The sequence below is a fragment of the Toxorhynchites rutilus genome, chromosome 3 (assembly GCF_029784135.1).
Source record: "Toxorhynchites rutilus septentrionalis strain SRP chromosome 3, ASM2978413v1, whole genome shotgun sequence".
In the NCBI taxonomy this organism is placed as follows: Eukaryota; Metazoa; Arthropoda; class Insecta; order Diptera; family Culicidae; genus Toxorhynchites; species Toxorhynchites rutilus.
This window is the reverse complement of record NC_073746.1, coordinates 300,289,727-300,314,397: the sequence shown is the minus strand read 5'-3', so window position 1 is coordinate 300,314,397 and position 24,671 is coordinate 300,289,727. Positions and strand designations below refer to the sequence as shown.

The window sequence follows — 24,671 nt, the reverse complement described above, 5'->3', positions numbered from 1 at the left end:
TCAACTAACGATATGACGCTTTGGTTGACAGCTATGTCAAACGGTTGTCAGCGCAGGGCTGTATACTTTCGGAAGCCCGAAATGGAAAACCCTGTATATATATGAATTAAAATGGATCACTGAATGTGTTGATAAGAGCTAAACTCTAGAAAGGAATTGTCCGATTTAGGGCTGTCTTTATTCTATCATATTATCTGTATCAAACATTTATTCCATGTCACTGAGAAACATGTTATTTGCAAGTGGTTGAAAAATCTTGAACGAGAATTGTGTCTGAAAATAATCTGATTTTATAATGACGAGTTTTGGTAGAAGTACTAGGAATTTTATAGTAAAAGGTAATTTTAAAGGGTAGATTAAAAGATCAATCAATTAATATTCATACGATTGAACCCATTAACGTGCGCTTAATAAAAAAAACGTGGCTGTGACAACGAAAATAAATGTTGGGCGAGGCGAAGTTTGCCGGGTCGGCTAGTAACCAATAAAAACATACCACCACTTTTAAAAGACCAGCTGGAACTACAAGTCAATAACTTCGAGATAATCACCCCTGTTCCCAACACAAAATCAGTATGCCTCAAACTGAAAAAGATTGTCTCTTTGATACTTTTCTAGATCATCAACACGCATTTTTTGAAACCAGAGAAAAGATACTGCCACTCCCACAATATAGCACAAAACTACGACAATAGATAACGAATCCGTCTCAGTACATCCCACAAAAACTTACACGCCTTCAAAAAGGATGTAGAAAACAAATTGGGGAAATCATTACCAGCCATCAGACTGCCTCCTCCAAAGTTCATTACCAATTTGGCGAATGTCAGACGCGTCAGGTAGACGTAAAAATCTATTATGGACTATAGGAAACATAATGACAAGACCATCAGTCAGGTAGTTTGTCCCCCAAATTGAAGATTTGGTGTAATCCATCTATTTCACAACAATCGACCTAAAAACCGAAACGAACCTAGCAGAAAAATATGAATATGAATAACTAAACGATCTCATCGGTACTGTTTGTTTCTGGGATGACATTGCTACTATCGGTAATGATTTGAATACGCATCTAATCAATATTTCAAGAAATTTGAAGATACTAGCTTCATGTAACCTGGAAAAACAACTTGACAAACGCGGATTTATGCGCAAAGAAACTCTTTTGTTCGGTCACAAAATGACACAAAAAGGAACTAAACCTTAAAAATCCAAAAAAATTGTGATGGGAGACTACCAAAAACCCCATAAGCTAACCAAACAGTTTCTATAACTATCAGGATATTATAGATGATTCATAAAAAAATATTCTGAATTAGTATGTTATTATGTATGTATTATGAAATTCTTGAAGAAAGATCAGAAAGTCGGCGAAAACTACAAAGCACCCTTCCAAAAGTTGAAACAAATTATAGCATTAGAAAAAAAATCATGCTTATCCTTTCTTTCAGCTCTCACTCATTCTAACGACAGATGTCAACATTTTCACACTTCTTATAGACTAAACAATTTTTTTTCTGTATTATCGTTACTTTCAACATTTTTGGCTGGTTCGTCACTTTTACCTTCCATTTTGGAGAAAAAAAAATGTCGGGAGTGAAAATTGAACTCGTGATCTTTAGCGTTAGCAACAGAAAAATAACTATTCTTCCTGGCACAATTGACGAGAAGAGAACTATTTTGAGGCACGTGAGATAACTACAATTCCCGGGAGCTTATCAGCGAGGTCTCAGAATTTCAAGATGCCTTCCAGAACATTGTGATAAATCGAATATCGAGGAAGAAAATAACATCTACTGCATTCATTAACTGTAGATCGTAGCTAATCATCATCGAAAGACTATTGACAATAATATTTGTTAACATTAGCGTCATTATTTGGCCATCATCATTGCTTCGGATCGCACCAAGTCGCTTATGTCAGCACTACCAACGAACCGTTAGAACCAGGTAGAGAGCGTGGCCGAGGTAATAGAGCAACTGAACAGAATCAGAAAGTTGGAACGAGAGCTCAGTCACGATTCAGACACTAGAGTTCAAGCACCTTTGGAAGAACTACAAAAAGAATAAATGTTAAAATTTACCTTTTTGTGAAGTGATTTCATTATTGTATAGAGTAGTGAGGATCAAAGGTGCGGAAGGTGAGGATTGGACTTTTTAAAACATACAAAACATTACAAAAATCTTGCAATACTGTATCCGTTAAACACATTACTGGACCAGCAGCTCTCACGTGTACACAAGATATATTTCATAACAGTGGCGGAAAGTTCTAAGGTAAGAAGTGTTTTGCTTTGTTTTGATCTAATTTATTCAATTTTAGGAATAGCGACTAAGATATTTAAAAAGACTAGAAAGTACGAAACTACAGTGTCAAGAATATCTTCAGTCTGTAGTAATTCATAATGCGTATTCGCTTTCGTGAAAAACTTCAAGAGTTTTTTTTTCTAGAAATTGGATTAGTTGAAAAACAGCATTTGGAACAAAAGTTCGCACCGTTTTACTGTTGAAAGTATCCATGAAGTATTTTCAGTTGGCTTCGGGAGGGATATTCGAAGCGTCGGATGGTGGCAGACTTCAGTATTTCAGAAGTAGCACTGAGGAAGAGTTCACATTAGTATGTAATTATTTGATTTAAATCTTTTTTTATGGACATTTGAACTTCTGAAATGATATGTCAGTGAGCTACTTGGGCGGTTCGGACTGGTAATTGAGAGTAGTCTGAGAAAGTGGCCAACCATTGCAGATCAAATCGATTTCTGGTCTGACCCATTGAGCACGATATGATTAGACAACAACCTTGATTTTCAACTCATTTGGCTGGTTCGTCACTTTTTACTTCCATTTTTGGAAGAATGTCGGGAGTGAGAATTGAACTCGTGACCTTTAGCGTGAGAGGCATGGATGTTACCACTACGCCAGATCGTCTCCACGCACAACCTTTTTAACAATATCTATCAACCAGGCTCTCGTCAAAACTTTGGGGATAATAGTGTCGTCATCTTTCAAGTCATCTCATCTCCTTTGATTCTAATAAGTGCTTGCTATCAACAAATGTAGAATAGTTCTCAATAAGCATCGACTCACCTTGTCCGTCACGAAAACATGTAAGAACGAATATAGAAACCATACCATACCAGTACAGATATTGCTTATTCGTTAATCGGTATCAATACTGGTATCAAGAACAGCATTGAATGTTAGCTGGAACCCAACAAACATAGGCAGCTCCACAGCTATCCATGTCCTGGCATTAATATCGTTAGATTAGATAAGACATTTTCTAATTTGTTGGATTTTTTTAATTACTGGGGAAATAAGAGGTACTCCCTTTTTCAAAAGTCGTAAATTGTTTGTCATTGAAGTATGTTTCTCACCATACAATTCTGTATGTAATAATTTGATCCGCGAAATTTTTCATATTTTCTATGGGGAATCAACCTAGAGGTTCCATAAAAGATCATGTTTCATAATAGTTCTATCAAAGAAAAATTCCGTAAAGACTTTTTTCAATTTTCCTAAACATTCCGGTAATAGTTATCACGATAACATGTTCGCGCAATAAGGATTGAAAGCAATGAAAAAACATTTTTCCAATTTGATTTCTCAATAGAAGATTATTTGTTTTCCCATTTCATGAATTTTCACGTCACGAAATCGAAAAAAGTGTATAAAATATGAATTTTACAGCTAATATACTAAAGCAATTCCAAATGAAATCGTCCTAAAAATGCAGATTTTGAAATCTTGTATTTTTGATTCCAATGAAAGTTTGTATTCCGTTTGGGTTGGAGGAAATATGAGTTTTTCACAGCAATTGGGATTTTTTTAACTCAAGCGTAACTTTTGAAAAGGGCGTATCGATTTGAGTAAGAGAAATCTTTGATAAGTTATATCTTATAAACTATGAGTCGTACCGAAATAGTATCTTGGAAAGAGTTATAGAGTATTGATGGTTGAATATGAAAATAATGTACACTGAGAAAAAAAGTTTTTTTGTAAACTTTTTTTTATTTACAAAATAAAAATACAATTTGCAATATCCAAAATACATATTTTTTTTATTTTTTTTATTAATTTTTTCATACAAAATAGAAGTCATGCAGAAAATTTAAAAAATGGGCCCAAGATGGTAAAACTATTTTTGACGAACTTTGTGGAACATGGAATTTTTAGGAATTTTCGAAACTTCGAATTTTTGTATGTTAACAATCATTTTTAGTCACAAATTATGAATCCTGATGTGATTTAAAACAAAATAGGTTATTATCAATCTCCTTCTAAATGTAGCCATTCTCGAAATATTTAAAAAAATATTTCTAATTTATTGTCTTTTTTATAGTAAAAAATCCCTTTTAATATGTTTGTCGTGTTATACCGTCATGTTCATGAAATTTTATGAATTTGCTTATAATTTCCAACAACTTTTCCAAATACATCATCATGGTTCATTTATTGACTCAAGCGCAACTTTTGAAAAGGGCGTATCGATTTGAGTAAGATAAATATTTGATAATTTATATTTCAAAAAATATGAGTCGTACCGAAATAGTGTGTTAAAAGGAGTTATAGAGTTTTGTTGGCCTAATTTGAAAAAAAATATACACTGAGAAGAAAAATTAGTACTCTTTTTTTATTTACAAAATAAAATTTTAATTTGCGATATCAAAAAATATGTATTTTTTATAATTTTTTTCATTTTTTTTTCATATTAAATAGAAGTCATGTAGAAAATTCAAAAAATGGGCCCAAGATGGTAAAACTATTTTTGGCGAACTTTGTGGAGCATCGAATTTTTAGGAATTTTCGAAACTTTGAGTTTTTGTATGTCAGCAGCAATTTTAAATCACAAATTATGAATCCTGATGTTATTTTAAACAAAAAAGGTTATTTTCAATCTCCTTCTATAGTGATTTTCGAGATATTTAAAAAAATATTTCTAATTTATTGTCTTTTTAATAGTAAATAGGCCCTTTTAATATGTTTGTCGTGTTATACCATCATGTTCATGAGATTTTATGAATTCGCTTATAATTTCCAACAATTTTTCCAAATACATCGTTATGGTAAAGACATATGTAGTTCCATCTGAGATACCGTTTCAGCCCCTGTGTGACATCCGAAGTGCAACACTTTTTGTCGCACACGAAAGTGCTTTAGGTTCCATACGAATGCGAATCAATTTGTTCAAATTGAATATACAATTGTTCTGCCTTACTATAACCCTTTTGATGGTCAGGACTATAGACGAGAATTCCATGATTGTTCCAATTTCTATATAAGAAGAGAGCGTGTAGAAAATAAACCAGTTCTTTTTATCTCGAACATTTACGCGTGTTATTACAAACGATTTCCGATCCCACGAAAGTCTCAATTAAAATAATTGAAGCAACAATTGGTGACCCGAGTTCGCGCAAAATGTCATTGGACAAAAGGGAAGATGAGAACGACCAAGAGATTGGTAACATCGATTCCATTAGCTTGCCTCGTCTGAATCCGCCGATAATGACTGCATCGAACATAGAATCATACTTCTTATCATTGGAGTTCTGGTTCGCCGCATCTGGATTAGGGAATCAACACGACGCCAGAAAGTATAACATCGTGATGGCGCAGGTACCCCCGAATAAGCTCACGGAACTACGGTCTATAATAGACGCCACACCAGTCGCAGACAAGTATCCATACATCAAGAGAATGCTTACTGATCATTTCGCCGACAGTCAGCAGAAACGATTGCAGCGGGTACTTTCCGATATGCCTCTTGGTGATATGAAGCCCAGCCAGCTATATAGCGAGATGAGACGAGTAGCAGGAAATTAAGTGAGCTTGTACTTTTGGACTTATGGGCCTCCAGACTTCCAGCTCACGCGCAGGCAGCAGTGATTGCTTCAAAAGGAGATCCATTAGAAAAAGCGAGCATCGCGGATGCCATCGTCGATTCCATGGGACTCCGTAGCATCAACGCCATGGAAACACTCTCCCCAACTATACCAGTGATCGCACCAGAAACACCGGCGTCAAGCTGCATGGACGACCTTCAACGAGAAATTGCCCAACTGACTAGCAAGTTTGAGCAGATGTTCCGTTCTCAAAGAAACTCGCGGGACCGATCACGCTCGCGTAACCGAAGCAGAACCGATCAACGTTTCCGTAGCGGACCGCCGTATGACATGTGCTGGTACCATCGTACATTCGGAAGAGAAGCGCACACATGCCGAAAGCCGTGTTCTTTCAGTCAATCGGGGCAATTATCAAATCCCAATCAGCAATGACGCCATGTTGCACCTGTGTTAGAAATTGGTGATCTTTCCGACACAGCAATGATTTTTCGCCTGAAAATTGCGGATACTATTACGAATAGAAATTTCCTCATCGACACCGGGGCCGATGTATCCGTCATACCAAGAGATTCACGATTAACCCGTATGAAACCTACCAGTATCAAGTTGTTCGCAGCAAATGGAACGCCAATTAAAGTTTATGGAGAAACTCTGTTAAAAGTCAGCCTCGGACTCCGACGAGAATTTTTGTGGCATTTTCTTATTGCAGATGTTACAACAGGCATTATTGGCGCCGATTTCATCTGCTATCACGACCTTCTGATCGATTTGAAACGTCATCGTCTAATCGACAACACAACGAAACTCGAGTCAATGGTTGTTTTAACACAAACCAGTGAGTTTTCGATCAAAACTTTCAGCACGACATCTCCGTACTCCGAGTTGCTGACCGAGTTCCCATCCATCACAATACTAGCACCACCCGGTACGTTAAGCAAAACTTCTACACTTCATCGCATCGAGACAATTGGTCAACCAACATACGCTCGTCCGCGACGACTAGCACCAGAAAAACTCGTGGCAGCTCGTAAAGAGTTTGAGAATCTCATGAAGCTGGGAATTTGTCGACCATCATCTAGTAGCTGGGCTAGTCCGTTACACATGGTAAGGAAAGCTGATGGAACATGGCGCCCCTGCGGAGATTATCGATCACTAAATGCTCAAACAATCCCTGATCGATACCCTTTGCCTTACCTGCAAGATTTTACCGCCATTCTTCAAGGTAAAACGATTTTTTCAAAGGTGGATTTGCAGAAGGCATTCCATCAGGTACCTATTCATCCCGACGACATCTCGAAGACTGCGATCACCACACCGTTTGGATTATTCGAATTTACCAATATGACATTTGGACTTCGCAACGCTGCTCAAACTTTCCAACGTCTGATTCACGAAGTACTTCGGGGACTGGACTTCGTATTCCCATACATAGACGACATTTTTATCGCTTCATCGTCACCAGAGGAACACCGAGATCATCTTCGGCAGCTGTTCATCCGATTACATGACTATCATCTAGCGATCAACGTAGCCAAATGTGAATTCGGTCGGAAAGAAATCGTTTTCGTTGGTCACTCAGTCTCAGCCGCCGGTATTCGTCCTCTGCCTGAGCGAGTAGAAGCAGTACAAAATTACCAACGCCCAACTACAGTGAAGGAACTCAAAAGTTTTCTAGCTGTTATCAATTTTTATCGAAGATTCATCCCTAATGCAATAGAGGCACAAATACCATTACTCAACATGGTTCCTGGAAACAAGCGCAACGACCAATCTGCCTTACTATGGACAAATGATACGATGTCAGCATTCGAGGAGTGCAAACAACAACTAGCAAACGCAGCTCTACTTGCACACCCAGCGCAAAATGCGGAGCTTTCATTGTGGGTTGACGCTTCTGATGTAGCAGCCGGAGCGGTGCTACATCAGGTAATTAATAATGACGTGCAGCCTTTGGGTTTTTTCTCGAAGAAATTCGACAAGACTCAACTGAAATACAGCACATACGATCGAGAGCTCACCGCGATATTCATGGCAGTTCGACACTTTAAATTCATGTTGGAAGGACGGAACTGCCACATATACACCGACCACAAGCCGATCGTGTTTGCATTCCAGCAAAACCCCGACAAAGCCTCGAACCGTCAAGCTCGTCAACTCGATTTCATCGGCCAATTAACCACTGATATCCGTCATGTCAGCGGTCAGGAGAATATTGTTGCCGATTTACTCTCTCGTATTGCAACTATTCGTGCTATCCCATCGATGAACTTCGAAACTCTCGCTGCCGATCAAGAAACCGATGATGAATTACGAGCGATACTGGAAGGTAAATTGAAAACGTCGTTAAAATTGAAGGAATTTACTGTTCCAGGTAGTTCACAACAGTTGTATTGCGACTGCTCTGGAGACCGGGTCCGACCATTCATCACGAAAAAATTCCGTGAACAATTTCTTCGAGCAACACACAACCTTGCGCATCCAGGCACTCGTGCGACAGTTAAATTGATGACTCAGCGGTTTGTCTGGCCCAACATACGGAAGGACAGCATCAATTACACCCGAAGATGCTTAGAATGTCAACGCTCGAAAGTTGCTCGTCACACACAATCACCTTTTCGTCGGTACCCTACACCGGATGGTAGATTTTGTCACCTCAACGTCGACATTGTAGGTCCATTTCCACGAAGTAATGGAAACCGGTACTGTTTTACCATTATCGACAGATTTTCGCGCTGGCCGGAGGCAATACCAATTCCAGATATGACAGCCCCTACCATTACTCAAGCACTAGTTTCTGGGTGGATATCACGTTTTGGTGTACCAACACACATCACCTCTGATCAAGGACGACAATTCCAATCATTGCTTTTTGCAGAGTTGGTTCGCACCTTTGGGATAAGTCATTTTCGAACAACACCATATCATCCGCAGTCCAATGGTATGATCGAGAGATGGCACAGAACATTGAAAGCCGCCATTCTTTGCCATGATCCTGATCGTTGGACCGATCACCTACCGATGATTCTTCTTGGCCTGCGTACAATCCATAAGGAGGACATTGGAGCATCGCCTGCAGAAATGGTTTATGGGACAATACTTCGGATTCCGTCTGAATTTTTCTCTGACAATCTTCAAAACAGTACCAGCACAGATTTTGCGAACAATCTTCGAAACGCAATGCGCAAGCTTCGTCCTCCTGATACAGCTTGGCACAAAAAAAGTGATGTATTCATTCACCCGAATCTCAGCACATGTAAGACGGTCTTCGTTCGTAACGATTCAATAAGGCCTTCGTTATCACCGCCATATGCCGGGCCATATCCAGTTTTGGAACGAAGCGACAAATACTACAAAATCAGGGTAAACGGCCGGGAGACTAATATTTCCATCGACAGATTGAAGCCTGCATATACAACAGAAGACCAACAACTATCTCAACCAACCACTTCGGCTACAACTACATCATCAGAGCAGCCAGTAACGATCACCCGATCTGGACGACACGTCAAGATTCCACAACGCTACAAATGATCGTTGCCTTCTCTTGGAGGGGGATACTGTAATTCCATCTGAGATACCGTTGCAGCCCCTGTGTGACATCCGAAGTGCAATACTTTTTGTCGCACACGAAAGTGCTTTAGGTTCCATACGAATGCAAATCAATTTGTTCAAATTGAATATACAATTGTTCTGCCTTACTATAACCCTTTTGATGGTCAGGACTATAGACGAGAATTCCATGATTGTTCCAATTTCTATATAAGAAGAGAGCGTGTAGAAAATAAACCAGTTCTTTTTATCTCGAACATTTACGCGTGTTATTACAAACGATTTCCGATCCCACGAAAGTCTCAATTAAAATAATTGAAGCCACACATATATTTAGGAGTTACGTTACGAAATATTCGAAGACATGTGGGTTAATACAAAACGTAGCGAAAATAAAAAATATTTTTAATCTTAATACAAACCTCAATCAATCAAAAAAATTGTTGGAAATTATAAGAAAATTCATAAAATTTGATGAACATGACGGTATATCACGACAAACATATTAAAAGAGATTATTTACTATAAAAAAGATTATAAATTAGAAATATTTTTTTTATATATCTCGAGAATGGTTGCATTCAGAAGGAGATTGATAATAACCTTTTTTGTTTTAAATCACATCAGAATTCATAATTTGTGACTAAGAATGATTGCTAACACACAAGAATTCGAGGTTTCGAAACTTCCTAAAAGTTCGATGTTCCACAAATTTCGTCAAAAATAGTTTTACCATCTTGGGCCTATTTTTTAAATTTCCTACATGACTTCTATTTTATATGAACAAATTGATAAACATATAAAAAAATATATATTTTTTGATATTGCAAATTAAAATTTTATTTTGTAAATAAAAAAAAAGAGTACTAATTTTTCTTCTCAGTGTATATTTTTTTCAAATTAAGCCAACAATACTCTATAACTCTTTCTAGCACACTATTTCGGTACGACTCATATTTTTTGAGATATAAATTATCAAAGATTTCTCTTACTCAAATCGATACGCCCTTTTCAAAAGTTACACTTGAGTCAGAAAATTCCCAATTGCTGTGAAAAACTCATATTTTCCTCTAACCCAAACGGAATACACACTTTCACTCGAATCAAAAATACTTATGTTTTGTCATTTGTCGATTTCATTTGGAATTACTCACTAATGTTTATGTTAGTTCTTTCCATGAATTCTTCTCGCTATTCTCTGAGATCTTATTTCCCCTTCCAATGATTCAACCAATAAATTTTAAAAACTAAAATTTGGTTTCTGGGTGCATAATATTATGGAATGGGTCAACAGTTTCTTCGTACCGCTCGCGAACGATTTGCCCATCTCCACCATGGATGCTAGCGCCCGAATTTTATGAAAACATGTGTGGCGAGCTGTCAGTAAAATAAAAAAAACATACCTACTGTATTCGTTAAATTGTTTACTTCTTTTAATAACGCCTCTGTTTGGAATGTAAGCAAAAAAAAATGCTGAACAAATTTTCCATCTAATGACATATAGTATAATAAGGTACACCGGGTCCTTTGGTTTTTTTTTTCTTTGACCGTTCGTGGCAAGATAAGTGCCGTTAATACCCGGAACAGCGAGGAAGCAGCACCTCTCCGGCAACGCCGGACCGGCGATCTGTGAATTGGTTCCAGCGGCATCGATTTCATCATAGAGAAGTATAATCAACAACAACTTTTGTCGTCACGCTATTGTGTTTACCTCGTAGCGTGCGGTGTTGTATAGCTTCGAATAGGGGTGTTCAAGGTTGTTCGGACACCGCAAATTAGTATTTTGTTTTTTTTTTTGGAAGAATTTTTTTTTTTTTGAGATATATATATATATTTATATATTTTTCTTAAATTTAAGTTAATTATTAGTCTAAGTTAGTTTTAAGTTGAGTTTTTGAGTGCGTGTGCGTGTGTGTGTGTGTGTGTTTTTTTTTCATAGACGGTTGCGCACCGTTTGCGCAACCGTTATGACATCTACCGATGCCATTGTTGCGCGGACGCGCTATTATCAATCGACCTCAAAGGGACCATGGGTTGTTTTCTTTCGGCCCAAGGGAAAATCGTTGAGAACTCTTGATATTTCAAGAGATTTGCTGCGTCAATTTTCGGGCGTCTCGATACATAAAGAGAGACCGGATAAACTGCGTGTAGAAGCACTGACTTTTGATGTGGCCAACAAGATTGTTGACCACGAAGCTTTTAACAGGGAATATCACATCTACATCCCTTCTCGAGAGGTGGAGATAGAAGGCGTAGTAACCGACGCGAGTCTGAGTGTCGATGAATTGAAAAAAGCTACGGGTTCTTTCAAAAACTCGATGATAGGTGATCTTGTAAAGATCCTGGATGTTAGAAACCTGCATTCAGCATCTTTGGAAGAAAACAAAAAAGTTTATAAGCCCTCGCACTCTTTTCGGATTACTTTCGCAGGTTCTGTTCTCCCAAACTATGTGAAAGTAGAAAATATTTTTTTCCCAGTGCGCCTGTTTGTACCACGGGTTTATAATTGTACCAACTGTAAAAAGTTGGGACACTCGTTTAGCCACTGCGGCAACAAATTTCGTTGCGGTAAATGTGGCGAGAAACATAGTGAGGATTCTTGCACACAAACAGTGGAAAAATGTATCCACTGTGGCGAGAATCCTCACCCTCTACAGGAGTGCCCGAGGTACAAACAGCACTCCGATAAAGTGAAGCGTTCTATCGCTGGACGCTCCAAGCGGACTTATGCTGAAATGCTAAAGACCGCATCAGCCGCTCAAGATGAAAACCAATTTTCGGTTTTGTCATCTCAAGAATCGGACTCTGATTCTGATGAGGGTCATATTACGGCTGCACCAGAATCTTCAATAAAGGATGAATCATCAAAAAGAAAGCTCTCTTCACCAACGGTGCATCGTAAGAAACCTAAAGTGACCCTCGGAAGATTGTCTAATTCCAAGGGTAATAGTAATAAAAAAACCAATCCGAAGGCTCCTTCTCAGCCAGTTCCTGGTTGCAGCAAGGATTTTACGTCATTACCCAGAGAAGAGAGAAATAAAAACGCTGCTCCTCGAACTTCTCGTAGAAAATTCGCGTCTAATCGAGGATTGATAGGTTTTTCGGACATTGTGGACTTCATACTAAACACGTTAAAAATTCAAGACCCCCTCAGAAGCTTTATTTCTGCCTTGCTTCCATCTTTAAAGTCTTATCTTAAGCAATTGACTGCTTCATGGCCCCTCCTTGCATCAATCATATCATTCGATGGATAATTCCCCTAGCGTAGTAGAAGATATGATCAATGTGCTACAATGGAACTGCCGTAGTCTAGTGCCAAAACTAGATTCGTTCAAATTTTTACTTCAAAATTATGATTGTGATATATTTGCCCTCTCTGAAACATGGCTTTCTTCTGACACTGAACTCAACTTCCACGATTTTAACATTATTCGCCTGGATAGAAATGATTCTTATGGAGGAGTACTTTTGGGGATCAAAAAGTGCTACTCTTTCTATAAAATTCCTCTCCCAGCTCTATCAGACGTCGAAATTGTCGCGTGTCAAATAACTGCAAAGAGTAAAGAACTTTGCATAGCTTCAGTATACGTTCCTCCAAATACTAACATTAGCCGTAGTCATCTTTGGAATCTAGTCTCGATTCTCTCATCCCCAGTTCTAATTCTGGGTGATATGAACTCTCATGGTACTGGGTGGGGTGATCCTTATGATGACGCCAGAGCGGCTATTTTTTACGATTTATGTGACGATTTCAACTTGACTATCTTGAACACTGGTGAAGCGACACGAATTTCAAAACCTCCGGCTCGAGAAAGTCGTCTCGACCTTTCTTTTTGCTCAAGCTCGTTATCATTGGATTGCCAGTGGAAGGTCATCAATGATCCCCATGGTAGCGATCACTTGCTAATCAGTATATCAATCAAGTGTAGCCCGCAATCCACTGAACCATCTCGAGTTCCATTTGATCTAACAAGGAACATCGACTGGCAAAAATTTGCAACGGCGGTAACAATCGGTGTCGAATCAATAGATATACTTCCACCATTGGAAGAATATCGATTCTTTGTCGATTTGATGTATAAAAGCTCACTGGAAGCACAAAAAAGAAAAGTTCCAAGTGCTCCGTTTAAAAGAAAACCAGCCACTCCTGGCTGGGACGATGAATGCACAAAACTGTATTTGAAAAAATCTGATGCTTTCAAAGCTTTTCGTAGACATGGAACATCCACACACTTCGAGGAATATTCAAAGCTTGAAATACAGCTGAAACAATTAATTAAAGCAAAAAAACGCGGTTACTGGCGCAATTTCATTGAAGGTCTTTCTCGTGAAACCTCAATACGTACCTTGTGGAGGGTAGCTCGCAACATGCGTAACCGCTCATCTACCAACGAGAGTGAAGAATACTCCAACCGATGGATATTCGATTTCGCGAAAAAGGTCTGTCCAGACTCAGTTCCAGCCCAACATACTCTTCGAGAAACGTCTCCGAGCAGTGGACCTCTGGACGGACCATTCTCAATGCTGGAATTTTCTATGGCTCTTCTTTCATCGAACAACTCTTCACCCGGAAGCGATATGATTAAATTCGTTCTTCTAAAAAATCTTCCCGATATCGCGAAAAGACGCTTGCTAGACTTATTCAATACCCTACTAGAAAACAATATTGTGCCACCCGAATGGAGACAGGTCAAAGTAATAGCAATTCAAAAGCCTGGCAAACCAGCGTCTGACCATAACTCATACCGTCCGATTGCTATGCTCTCGTGCATTAGAAAATTGTTGGAGAAAATGATCCTTCGAAGACTCGATCAATGGATCGAGACAAATAATTTGCTATCAAGTACACAATTTGGGTTTCGCAAGAGCAAAGGAACAAACGATTGTCTAGCGTTGCTTTCTACAGATATTCAACTGGCCTTTGCGCACAAGGAGCAATTGGCTTCAGTATTCTTGGATATTAAGGGAGCTTTTGATTCGGTTACCATAGAAATTCTGTCAGACAATCTGGACAGATGTGGACTTCCTGGAATTTTGAATAACTTTTTGTACAATTTGTTGTCAGAAAAGCGAATGAACTTCACCCTTGGACAACTGACAACTTCCAGAAATAGTTATATGGGTCTACCCCAAGGCTCATGTCTGAGCCCCCTTCTTTATAATTTTTATGTGAAAGATATTGACAGTTGTTTGGCAGAACAATGCACGCTTAGACAGCTTGCAGATGATGGTGTGGTTTCCGTCAGAGGTCTCCATGCCGAAAATTTGCAAAGACCATTGCAAAATTCCTTAGATAACTTGTCTTCTTGGGCAAGGAACTTAGGGATCGAATTCTCGCCGCAGAAAACCGAACTGGTAGTGTTTACTCGAAAGCGGTTCCCAGCCCAATTGCAACTTAAGCTTTTGGGCAGAAGCATTACCCAATCATTGACTTTCAAGTACCTTGGTGTCTGGTTTGATTCAAAATGCACTTGGAATACCCACATTACGTATTTGAAGCAAAAATGTCAAAAGAGGGTCAACTTCCTCCGCTCGATTTGCGGCACGTGGTGGGGAGCTAATCCGGGAGATCTCATAACACTTTATAAAACAACTATTCTATCCATTCTGGAGTATGGCTCTTTTTGCTTTCTCTCAGCAGCTAAAAGTCACCTTCTAAAACTGGAACGAATTCAATATCATTGTCTGCGTATAGCTCTTGGCTGTATGCACTCAACGCATAACATGAGTCTCGAGGTTCTGGCAGGAGTAACTCCTCTACAGAACCGATTCTGGGAACTCTCTCTCAGAATACTGGTGAAATGCGGAGTCACGAACACACTTTTGATTGAAAACTTTGAAAAAATTCTTCATCTAAATATACAATCTCGGTTTATGAGAATTTACCACCACTATATTTCGTCAGATATTTGTCTTCCATCGTTTACTCCAGACCGTGCTCACTTCACCATCAGCAGTTCCTCAATTGAATACGATCTGTCGATGAAACAAGCAATACTTGGAATCTCAGATCAGCTTCGATCAACTTACATTCCCCGTATTTTTAACCGAAAGTACTCAAAAGTCAATTGCATGAAAAGATACTTCACTGATGGGTCTCGCCTCAATGGATCCACTGGCTTCGGTGTTTTCAATGAAAATTCGAGCGCCTTCCGTAAACTGCAGGAACCTTGTTCCGTTTATGTTGCTGAGCTGGCAGCAATCGACTTCGCATTGGGGATGATCTCCAACAAGCCTGCAGACCATTACTTCATTTTCTCGGATAGTCTCAGTTCGCTTGAGGCTCTCCAGTCGATGAGAACTAGTAGGCACCCATCTTATTTCCTCACAAAAGTGAGGCTGCAGATGAGTGCACTGATCGAAAGATCTTATAAGATAACCTTTGTATGGGTCCCCTCTCATTGCTCAATTCCTGGCAATGAGAAGGCGGACACTCTAGCAAAGGTGGGTGCCCAGGAAGGCGAATTGTTTGATAGACAGATTTCATACGATGAATTTTTCCAATTACTGCGTCAGAGTTCCCTCTTGAGTTGGCAAACCGATTGGGACACTGGAAGTCTTGGGCGGTGGTTATATTCAATTATTCCAAAGGTTTCTTCGAGAGCGTGGTTCAAAGGCTTGGACGTAAGTCGTGACTTCATTCGTGTAATGAGTAGACTTATGTCCAACCACTACTCGCTAGATGTGCACCTCCACAGAATAAATCTTGTTCAAAACAATGTCTGTCGGTGTGGAAACGGTTACGATGACATCGATCACGCAGTTTGGCAATGTACGGATAATTACGCAGCCAGAGAGTACCTTTTGAATGCCCTTGAGGTCCAAGGAAGACAACCCTATGTTCCTGTTAGAGACGTGTTGGGAACTCGCGACATCTGCTATATGCAGTTGATCTATATGTTTGTGAAACGGTCTAGTATAAGAATTTAATGCTTTTGTGTTTTTTTTCTTTTTCATTATTAGTTTGTTTGTATTGTCCCCTCATCTCACCGTCGCCCACCCTCGACAGCTAGTCGAACACCAGATGCTATCCCTGGTCATTATGCACAATGCTACAGTGCGTGCGGCAACCCTCGGTTGAGACAATGATACCTCATATCCATATCCCTAACCTGACCCGTCCCACAAAAATTGTTGCCCCTCTAACCTCGAGTAAACCGCGAGTAATCGGTCGAAACCTACTAAACATAGATTTAAGATGAAATTTTTGTATAAACAAAACTTGAGTTAGCGGCTCCGCAAAGCTTATGCGATTGAGCCTTACAAATAAACGAATTGGAAAAAAAAAATAAGGTACACCGGGGTAAGTTGAAACAGAAATTATAACTTTTACTAGGAATGATGGATTGACGTGATAAAAATATCTATAGTAAACATTATCTTTCAAAGCACCTTATGACAGCCATTACCAAAATATTGAAATACATTAACGCAATTCGCGCCTTTGTTTACATTTCCTTGTTTCGTGAAATCAAAACAAACATTTTTGCGCGCTGACTCAATCGGTCCGAAAACACAGATTTTTTTCTAAAATATCCCCAGAATTGCACGTCAGCATTTAAACTCACCCCATGTTTTTTTCTACCCTGGAGTAAGTGGAAACCAGTGAAAATCGGCTATTTTTTAAATATTGCTGAAGATGCCGGACGTTATTCGTCAGTGATTGCTGTATGCATGAATGATGATAAATTAAAAAAATAGGAATCATTCATACTTCGTTCCTCAGTATGTTCTACATAATGTATGAATACACAGACATGAAACACGTGAAATTTGTTAATTTTGCACATAGGGGTCATTCAAATATTACGTAACGCATGTTTTTTTTACTATTTTAGACTCCCTCTTCTCTACATAATAAGTAACAAATGGTCATTTGCATAAAAATGTTTAGATTTAGTTGGATTTATTTGTATACAAGTTTCCACATGCCATACCCGCCTCTCTTGTTTCGTATATTAATTCCTAGTATGTAGAGTCCATTTTGTGTGCATTAGACTACTCCCCCAGATCTCACGTGTACCAAAACCCTTTTTGACGTAGGACTACGTCTGTCATTTCTGTACCGGGGTGTGAGTTCAATGATTCGAAAACGAGAGAGTGACGCTGGACTGCAAGGTTTTGAACGTTAATACTTCTTTACCGGCTGAATGGAGTGGTATAATAATCACTTCATCTGAAAGATAAAATGTCAACGAATTTTGTGATTGTCACTTATTGGTCCAAAAAACCGTTACAATAGCTTAAAAATTGCTTTGAAAGCAAGCTATTGAAATCATAACAATCTTGCTCATTGATGAGATATATTTTTTTTTTTTTCTGTATTATAGTGACTTTCAACGCTTCTGGCTGGTTCGTCACTTTTACCTTCCATTTTGGAAGAATGTCGGGAGTGAGAATTGAACTCGTGATCTTGAGCGTGAGAAGTATGGATGTTACCTCCACGCCAGATTGGCTCCACATTGATGTGATATGTGATCGCAATGTGTTCCCGAACACGGACGCAAAATCTAGGCACCTGGAGAAACCGTCATAGCGAATACATGCAAGCTGTGATTTGTTTGGCTCGCTTGCATAAGTGTTTGGGAAACCATAGCGGACACACGCAAAGCGTGAGTACTTTCACTCGCATCAGTTTAACGATAAAAACGAAATGAATTTTATGAAAGGTTATATAGACTTTATTTCGTTTTCACCGTGAAATAGCGCCCTCAGTTTCTATTCTGCGTATGGAATGATCATGAAAAATCTCGTGTTATTCTCACGGAAACAAAAATTAATCATGTATCAAACATCTTCAGTTGCTTTTACAAGGCCACTCAAATTTCATCGGTTCATTTCAGGACCACAAGTTCGGAAGAGTTGAATTGTATGTTAACAGCAATTCCATACGTATACTCACACACTAACACACACTAACAAGAAAAAACTTTTAGCAATCTTTCAAAATATTCATTCATTCATGCATCAATAATTGATTCAGATCCAATTTCAAATAAATGATTACCGAGCCAACGGAAGTCCTACGTCTACCTTGCGGTTATATCACAGATGTAACCAACTTCTTATGTTATTCCAAATGTTTATAAGCAATTCTTTCAATTTGGTGTTTCATAAATCAGTTGTAGATAGTTCGAGAAGCAAAACCGCACATTAAACTCTTGATAGTTCCGCGTTTCTACTTACCCCGCTCTCCAGACAGGTTGAAACAATATTTATGAAAACTAAACATTTTCAAAATTGATATTTCCCGAAACATCCAGTGGAAATCCCTATTTTTTATCGGAAGTTATCTGTTTTACCTTGTATATGCTGTAAACAGATTTCAATTTAGCGATTTAGTGATTTTTTAGGATAACTTTCAAGTTGAACTTCGAAAAAAATCGTATCAACTTGCCCCGGTGTACCTTATCGTAATAACGATTTTACGTAACATCCAATAACCGAATATTTGCTTGGTGTGTTTTGTGTCGAAAATATTTGATCAGTACATGCTGATCAAATTTTATCTCCCAAAAAGGGTCAGATATTTGGCCAAGCAGTGCATGAGCACTTATAAGACGCGACGCGAGACAAGACATAACATTTATTGTACTTACTTAAGGTGAAGGTGGAAGCTAGCCATTGTAGTAGTATAGGTAAACCCACGTGTAAAAATGGTGTACTAGTGTTTGTGAGAGAAGAGCAAAGCACATATAAATAGATCAATTCACTTATCAGACTGTGTGGCGCTTCATTGACACGAGTCTTTGAATACATTTGAAAAAAAAATAACACTTTAATACTAAAGTAAAATGTATGAACGATATGTTCCGATGAACAATTGCAAATATAAATATATACAGAAGGTGCATTTGCATATGAAGTAAAATTCTGATTATACGCGAGCGTAACATGAGCCAATTTTTAACACATGCGAATTGGTATTAACAAGTTCTTCCGCATAGTAACTTTATGTTGATAATTCCTTAATATTTTCCTTCGTTGATCGTATTGTTTTCACATATTCACGTTGGAGAGCCTTAACCCTTCTCTTCGTTGGCCGAGGCATTTAGATTGAATGTAATACTTTTCCGTTTACTGTTTTTGAAAGCATAGGCAGCCGTGGCAGTGTTCCGAGCTCTGCAATACAATTTTCTTACCCAATGTTAATGTTGCTAAAACTAACATTATAGACCCATTAAACGTAAAAATAATAATTGTATTGATATCAACACAACTTTATTCTATTGATTTTCATGACATGAAACGCTATGACTCAGGAATAACATTTTATTGAGTGGTTTTTATAGCTGTTTCGATAATGTTGTCTGGCATCAGCGTCGAAAAAATTACGACCACCAATACAAACAAAACCATTGTCGAAGATTGAAAAATGAAAATTCATCTTTCAGAGCATTTGCCAGAGTTTTTCGAAGTTTTTCACTATACAGTGCGACAGCAGATGAAATTTTAATATCTTGTGAGTAATCGATTAGAGTTTGGTTGATATTACTTGATGGGAAATGTGCAAAAGCGATCATTTTCTTCACACTGTCTCGCAAAATTATTGATTTCTGGGCGAGGGGTGAGGGAGGGAGATGAAAGAAATGAGCGCCATAGTGGCAGCCATTTGTGGCTAGCTTCCACCTTCACCTTAATTATGAACAATAAGTGTTATGTATTGTCTCGAGTCGTGTCTTATAGGTGTCGTGAAGTTCTTACGTTGCACAGTATTTAAAAATAATAAGTGTATGAGCACCTTAAGGAAACAAAAAGTGTACGGCCACCTTAAGGTGAAGGTGGAAGCTAGCCACAAATGGCTGCTACAATGGCGCTCATTTCTTTCATCTCCCTCCCTCACCCCTCGCCCAGAAATCAATAATTTTGCGAAACAGTGTGAAGAAAATGATCGTTTTTGCACACTTCCCATCAAGTAATATCAACCAAACTTTAATCGATTACTCACAAGATATTAAATTTTCATCTGCTTTCGCACCGTATAGTGAAGAACGTCGGAAAACTCGAGCAAGTGCTCTGAAAGTTAAATTTTCGTTTTTCAATTTTCAGCAATGGCTTTGTTTGTATTGGTGGAAGCATCGTTATTTTTTCGACACTGATGCCAAACAACATCATCGAAAAAGCTATAAAAACCACTCAATAAAATGTTATTCCGGAGTCATAGCGTCCCATGTCATGAAAATCAATAGAATAAAATTGTGTTGATATCAATACAATTATTATTTTTACGTTTAATGGGTCTATAATGTAAGTTTTAGCAACATTAACATTGGGTAAGAAAATTGTATTGCAGAGCTCGGAACACTGCCACGGCTGCCTATGCTTTCAAAAACAGTAAACGGAAAAGTATTAAATTCAATCTAAATGCCTCGGCCAACGAAGAGAAGGGTTAAGGCTTTCCAACGTGAATATGTGAAAACAATACGATCAACGAAGGAAAATATTAAGGAATTATCAACATCGAGTTACTATGCGGAAGAACTTGTTAATACCAAAAGTGCCCCAATTCGCATGTGTTATAAATTTGCTCATGTTACGCTCGCGTATAATCAGAATCATATGCAAATGCACCTTCTATATATATTTATATTTGCAATTGTTCATCGGAACATATCGTTCATACATTTTACTTTAGTACTGAATTGTTATTTTTTTTAAAATGTATTCAAAGACTCGTGTCAATGAAGCGCCACACAGTCTGATAAGTGAATTGATCTATTTACGTGTGCTTTGCTCTTCTCTCACAAACACTATTACCCCATTTTTACACGAGGGTTTACCTATACTACTACAATGGCTAGCTTCCACCTTCACCTTAAGTAACTCGAGCCACTGAACAGTTTACATTAGTTTCTCCAATGCATACACTAGAAGCTACGAAAAAGAGAAACGACCGAGATAACGACAGCATCAACAAATAAGATTAACCGTCGCGGAAAGTTGTGGCAGAATAACTATTTGCTGACTAAAGAACTGTCAAGCCGGGGAATATTGTTCCGGGATGGTAATCAGTTTGTTTCATGTTCCATCGTAGGAGTGAGTTGCTTCTTCATTTGTTCGAGCAGTGATTGAGGAGGAATTCGACGGTCATTTCAGGTGAACTTTCGTGTTTTTTTTATGGATTTGCTTCAATGGATATAGCGAGAGATGTTACATGTTTATTTTCCCAGTAACAACAACTGAACGATATTAAAAAAATTATAATAATATTTTTCTGTTTCTGTTTGTACAACTGATATTTTTTTTGCACGTAGGTCTCTATGAAATTAGCATTCTCACAAAACGGACTAAATAGACAACAATACGAACAATAGCCATCATAATCATAGTTCAATACCTGTTGTGGTCGTTCGTGTATTTCGTAAGTATTGAACACTAATCAAATAAAAAGTTTGTAAACTATATTTCGTTTCTTCTCATTTCTTTGTATGAACAGGTCGAATAATCTCAAGTAATCGTAATTTGAAACATCATCAGGCAACCATTATGGGCATCGCGATTCCCGAAGTTACAACCCAATTTCAGGCAGAAGCATTACCGGACAACATTGATGCGGATAAATTTGAGCAAATACGCGACGGGTGGACCCCACTACACGTGGCGGCGAAGAATGGTCGTGTCAACGCCATGGCGCAGCTAATTGCTCAAAACTGTAAAGTCAATGCGCCCTCGGAATGCCAAGATACAGCTCTCCATGTGGCAGCTCAAAATGGCCACAAAGAGGCAGTTGTAGTACTGCTGGCGAATGGCGCTAGAATTAATTCCAGGAACGACCGAGATTGGACCCCTCTTCACTTCGCTGCTGAAAATGGCCACATTGAAGTGGTGAAGCAACTGATTGACTATAAAGCCAACTTGAATGCAGTTACTTTAGAGCGGTTGACTCCGCTTCATATGGCGGCTCGAAATGGTCACGTGGAAGTAGTCGAACATTTGGCGACATTACTTGGAGCAGTCGATAACATAGACGGTGACGGATGGACTCCGCTTCATTTTGCCACTGAATTTGGTCATATCGACACAGTTAAAATACTACTGAAAATGGTTGCCAAGGTAGATCCCGTTTCTAAGGCAGGACTATCGCCTCTTCATATAGCAGCCAAAAAGGGACATGCAGGAATAGTTGACAAACTTATTTCACACCATGCAACAGTTAATTTGCTTGATACTAAGGGACGAACTCCGTTATATTTTGCAGCGGAGAATAATAGGCTAAACATTGTGAAGAAGTTGACTGACAACAAAGCTAAAATAAATAATGCGACGAAAGATGGATTGACATCGATTCACGTCGCTGCAGAATACGGTCACTTGGAAATCGTGGAGTTTCTTATCTCGAGACAAGCGAACATGAACTGCAAAACATTACTCGGATGGACTCCACTCCATTTCGCGGCCAAATCTGGAGATCTCGATATTGTTAAAGAACTTGTTGCCAACAATGCGGATGTTAATTCACTCACACATAAAAATCAAACCGCTTGTCATATCGCTGCCGAGTATGGAAATGTGAACGTTTTGAAGTATTTGATTTCGAAAAGTGTGCCAATAAATATGGAAGATGGTAAAAAATTTACATTATTGCATTATGCAGCCATAAATGGGCACAATAATATTGTCGAGTGCCTCATACAAAATAATGCCAATGTTAACTGTCAAAATATTGATGGCTGGACTCCACTTCATTTCGCAATGCAAAATAACCACTCGAAAGTTGTCGAGTTTCTAATTGCAAGCAAAGCTGAGATTAACGCAATTTCGAATAAAATGGTGACTCCACTTCACATCGCAGCGGGAAATGGAAGCGTGGAAATGATAAAAATTCTAGTGACAAATGGGGCCCGGGTCAATTGTAAAACTAATCTTCTATGGACACCGGCACACTACGCAGCAACATGTGGACATTTAGACGGGCTCAAAGAATTGATTGCTAACGGAGTCGATCTGAAATTATGTACCACAAAAGGGCAGACACCATTGCACAAGGCGATCGCCAACTGTCGTACAGAAATTGTGCAATATTTAATTACATTTCCAGATCTTATAGATCGTGAAGATATCAAAGGTTGGACTCCGCTTCATTTGGCGGCGAGATATGGTAATAAGGTAATATTAGAAGAATTGATTGTCGGTGGGGCAAAGAGAAATTCGATTAGAAAAACAGGAATGACACTTCTCCATCTTGCCGCAGAAAATGGTCAATCCGAATCAGTCAAATATTTGATGGAGGAATGCGTAATGGGGTATTTCAGAAATGGTGAGGGATGGACGCCGATGCACTTGGCTGTAAAGAACGGTCATGTGAACGTTGTTCGACAATTAATCGACAATAGAATAAAGTTGGAAGAGAGAACAAGCGACGGAGACACTCCTCTGCACATTGCAGCCAAATTCGGAAAAGTGGAAATAGTTGAACTAATCGCGCGTTTTGCGCACGTCGATAGCACAAACTATTACAACGAATCTCCATTGCTCATCGCAGTCAAACATAACCATTTATACACCGCTATGGAACTAGCAGCAAGGTCTGTAGACATGAATGCTGGTTTAGAACAGGGTCAAACTCTTTTGCATTTTGCTGCGCAAAACGGATCTACAGACATTGTAAAATGGTTGATTTCTGCAGGTGAAAATCATTGTTTAAGTTATGAAAGTTGGACCCCACTGGAGTATGCAATCTACTACAACCACATAGATACCGTGAAGGAACTGCTCGCCGTCGGTTCAAACTTGGATTTTAAAGATCTTGCACATTTTGCTAAAAGCAATCGAAAAAATGAAATAGCTGATTATATAAGCAAAGTATCAGTGACACTCAAAAAATAAAAACTCATGTTTGTGCTGGTAATTCGAACATATCGGTAATAAAGAAAACTTTAAAAAATCCAAACTAACCGTTAATGAGAAATGCATCATTAGAATAGATCACAGCCAACACTTTGTGAATATACATCAAATATTTTCGGAAGGCTTGTAGCTCTTCAGCAGTTAAGATACGTTTCGGAAATCCGATGCAGACACATAATAAACATATCGATATGGCTAGATTAAAAAAAAGCTACATTGAGTTTTGGAAAGAGAAACTTTTATCAGCGGAGGAACAGAGTGAGAAGTCGGAAATTTTAAGTAGTTTTTGACATGCTGTATCTTCGTGAAATAAAATTTGCAGAAGAATTTTGCAATAGTTTCGCTACATAATTTGATTAACGAGGTTCCCAATCTATACTCCTGGTCGTTTAACGATTAATCGATAATCGAAAAAACGAAAAATGTAGACAT

The 24,671-nt window shown here is 38.6% G+C and overlaps 1 protein-coding gene across 1 annotated transcript; it reads left to right on the top strand.

The window, feature by feature from the left end:
* The first annotated feature begins 2,033 nt into the window (after window positions 1–2,033).
* On the top strand, window positions 2,034–24,218 carry LOC129774345 (ankyrin-1-like). Its single transcript, XM_055778063.1, has 3 exons — window positions 2,034–2,277; window positions 21,647–21,753; window positions 21,829–24,218. The coding sequence occupies exon 3, from the start codon at window positions 21,879–21,881 to the stop codon at window positions 24,216–24,218; it is 2,340 nt and encodes a 779-aa protein (XP_055634038.1). The 5' UTR covers window positions 2,034–2,277; window positions 21,647–21,753; window positions 21,829–21,878.
* Window positions 24,219–24,671: the final 453 nt, after the last annotated feature.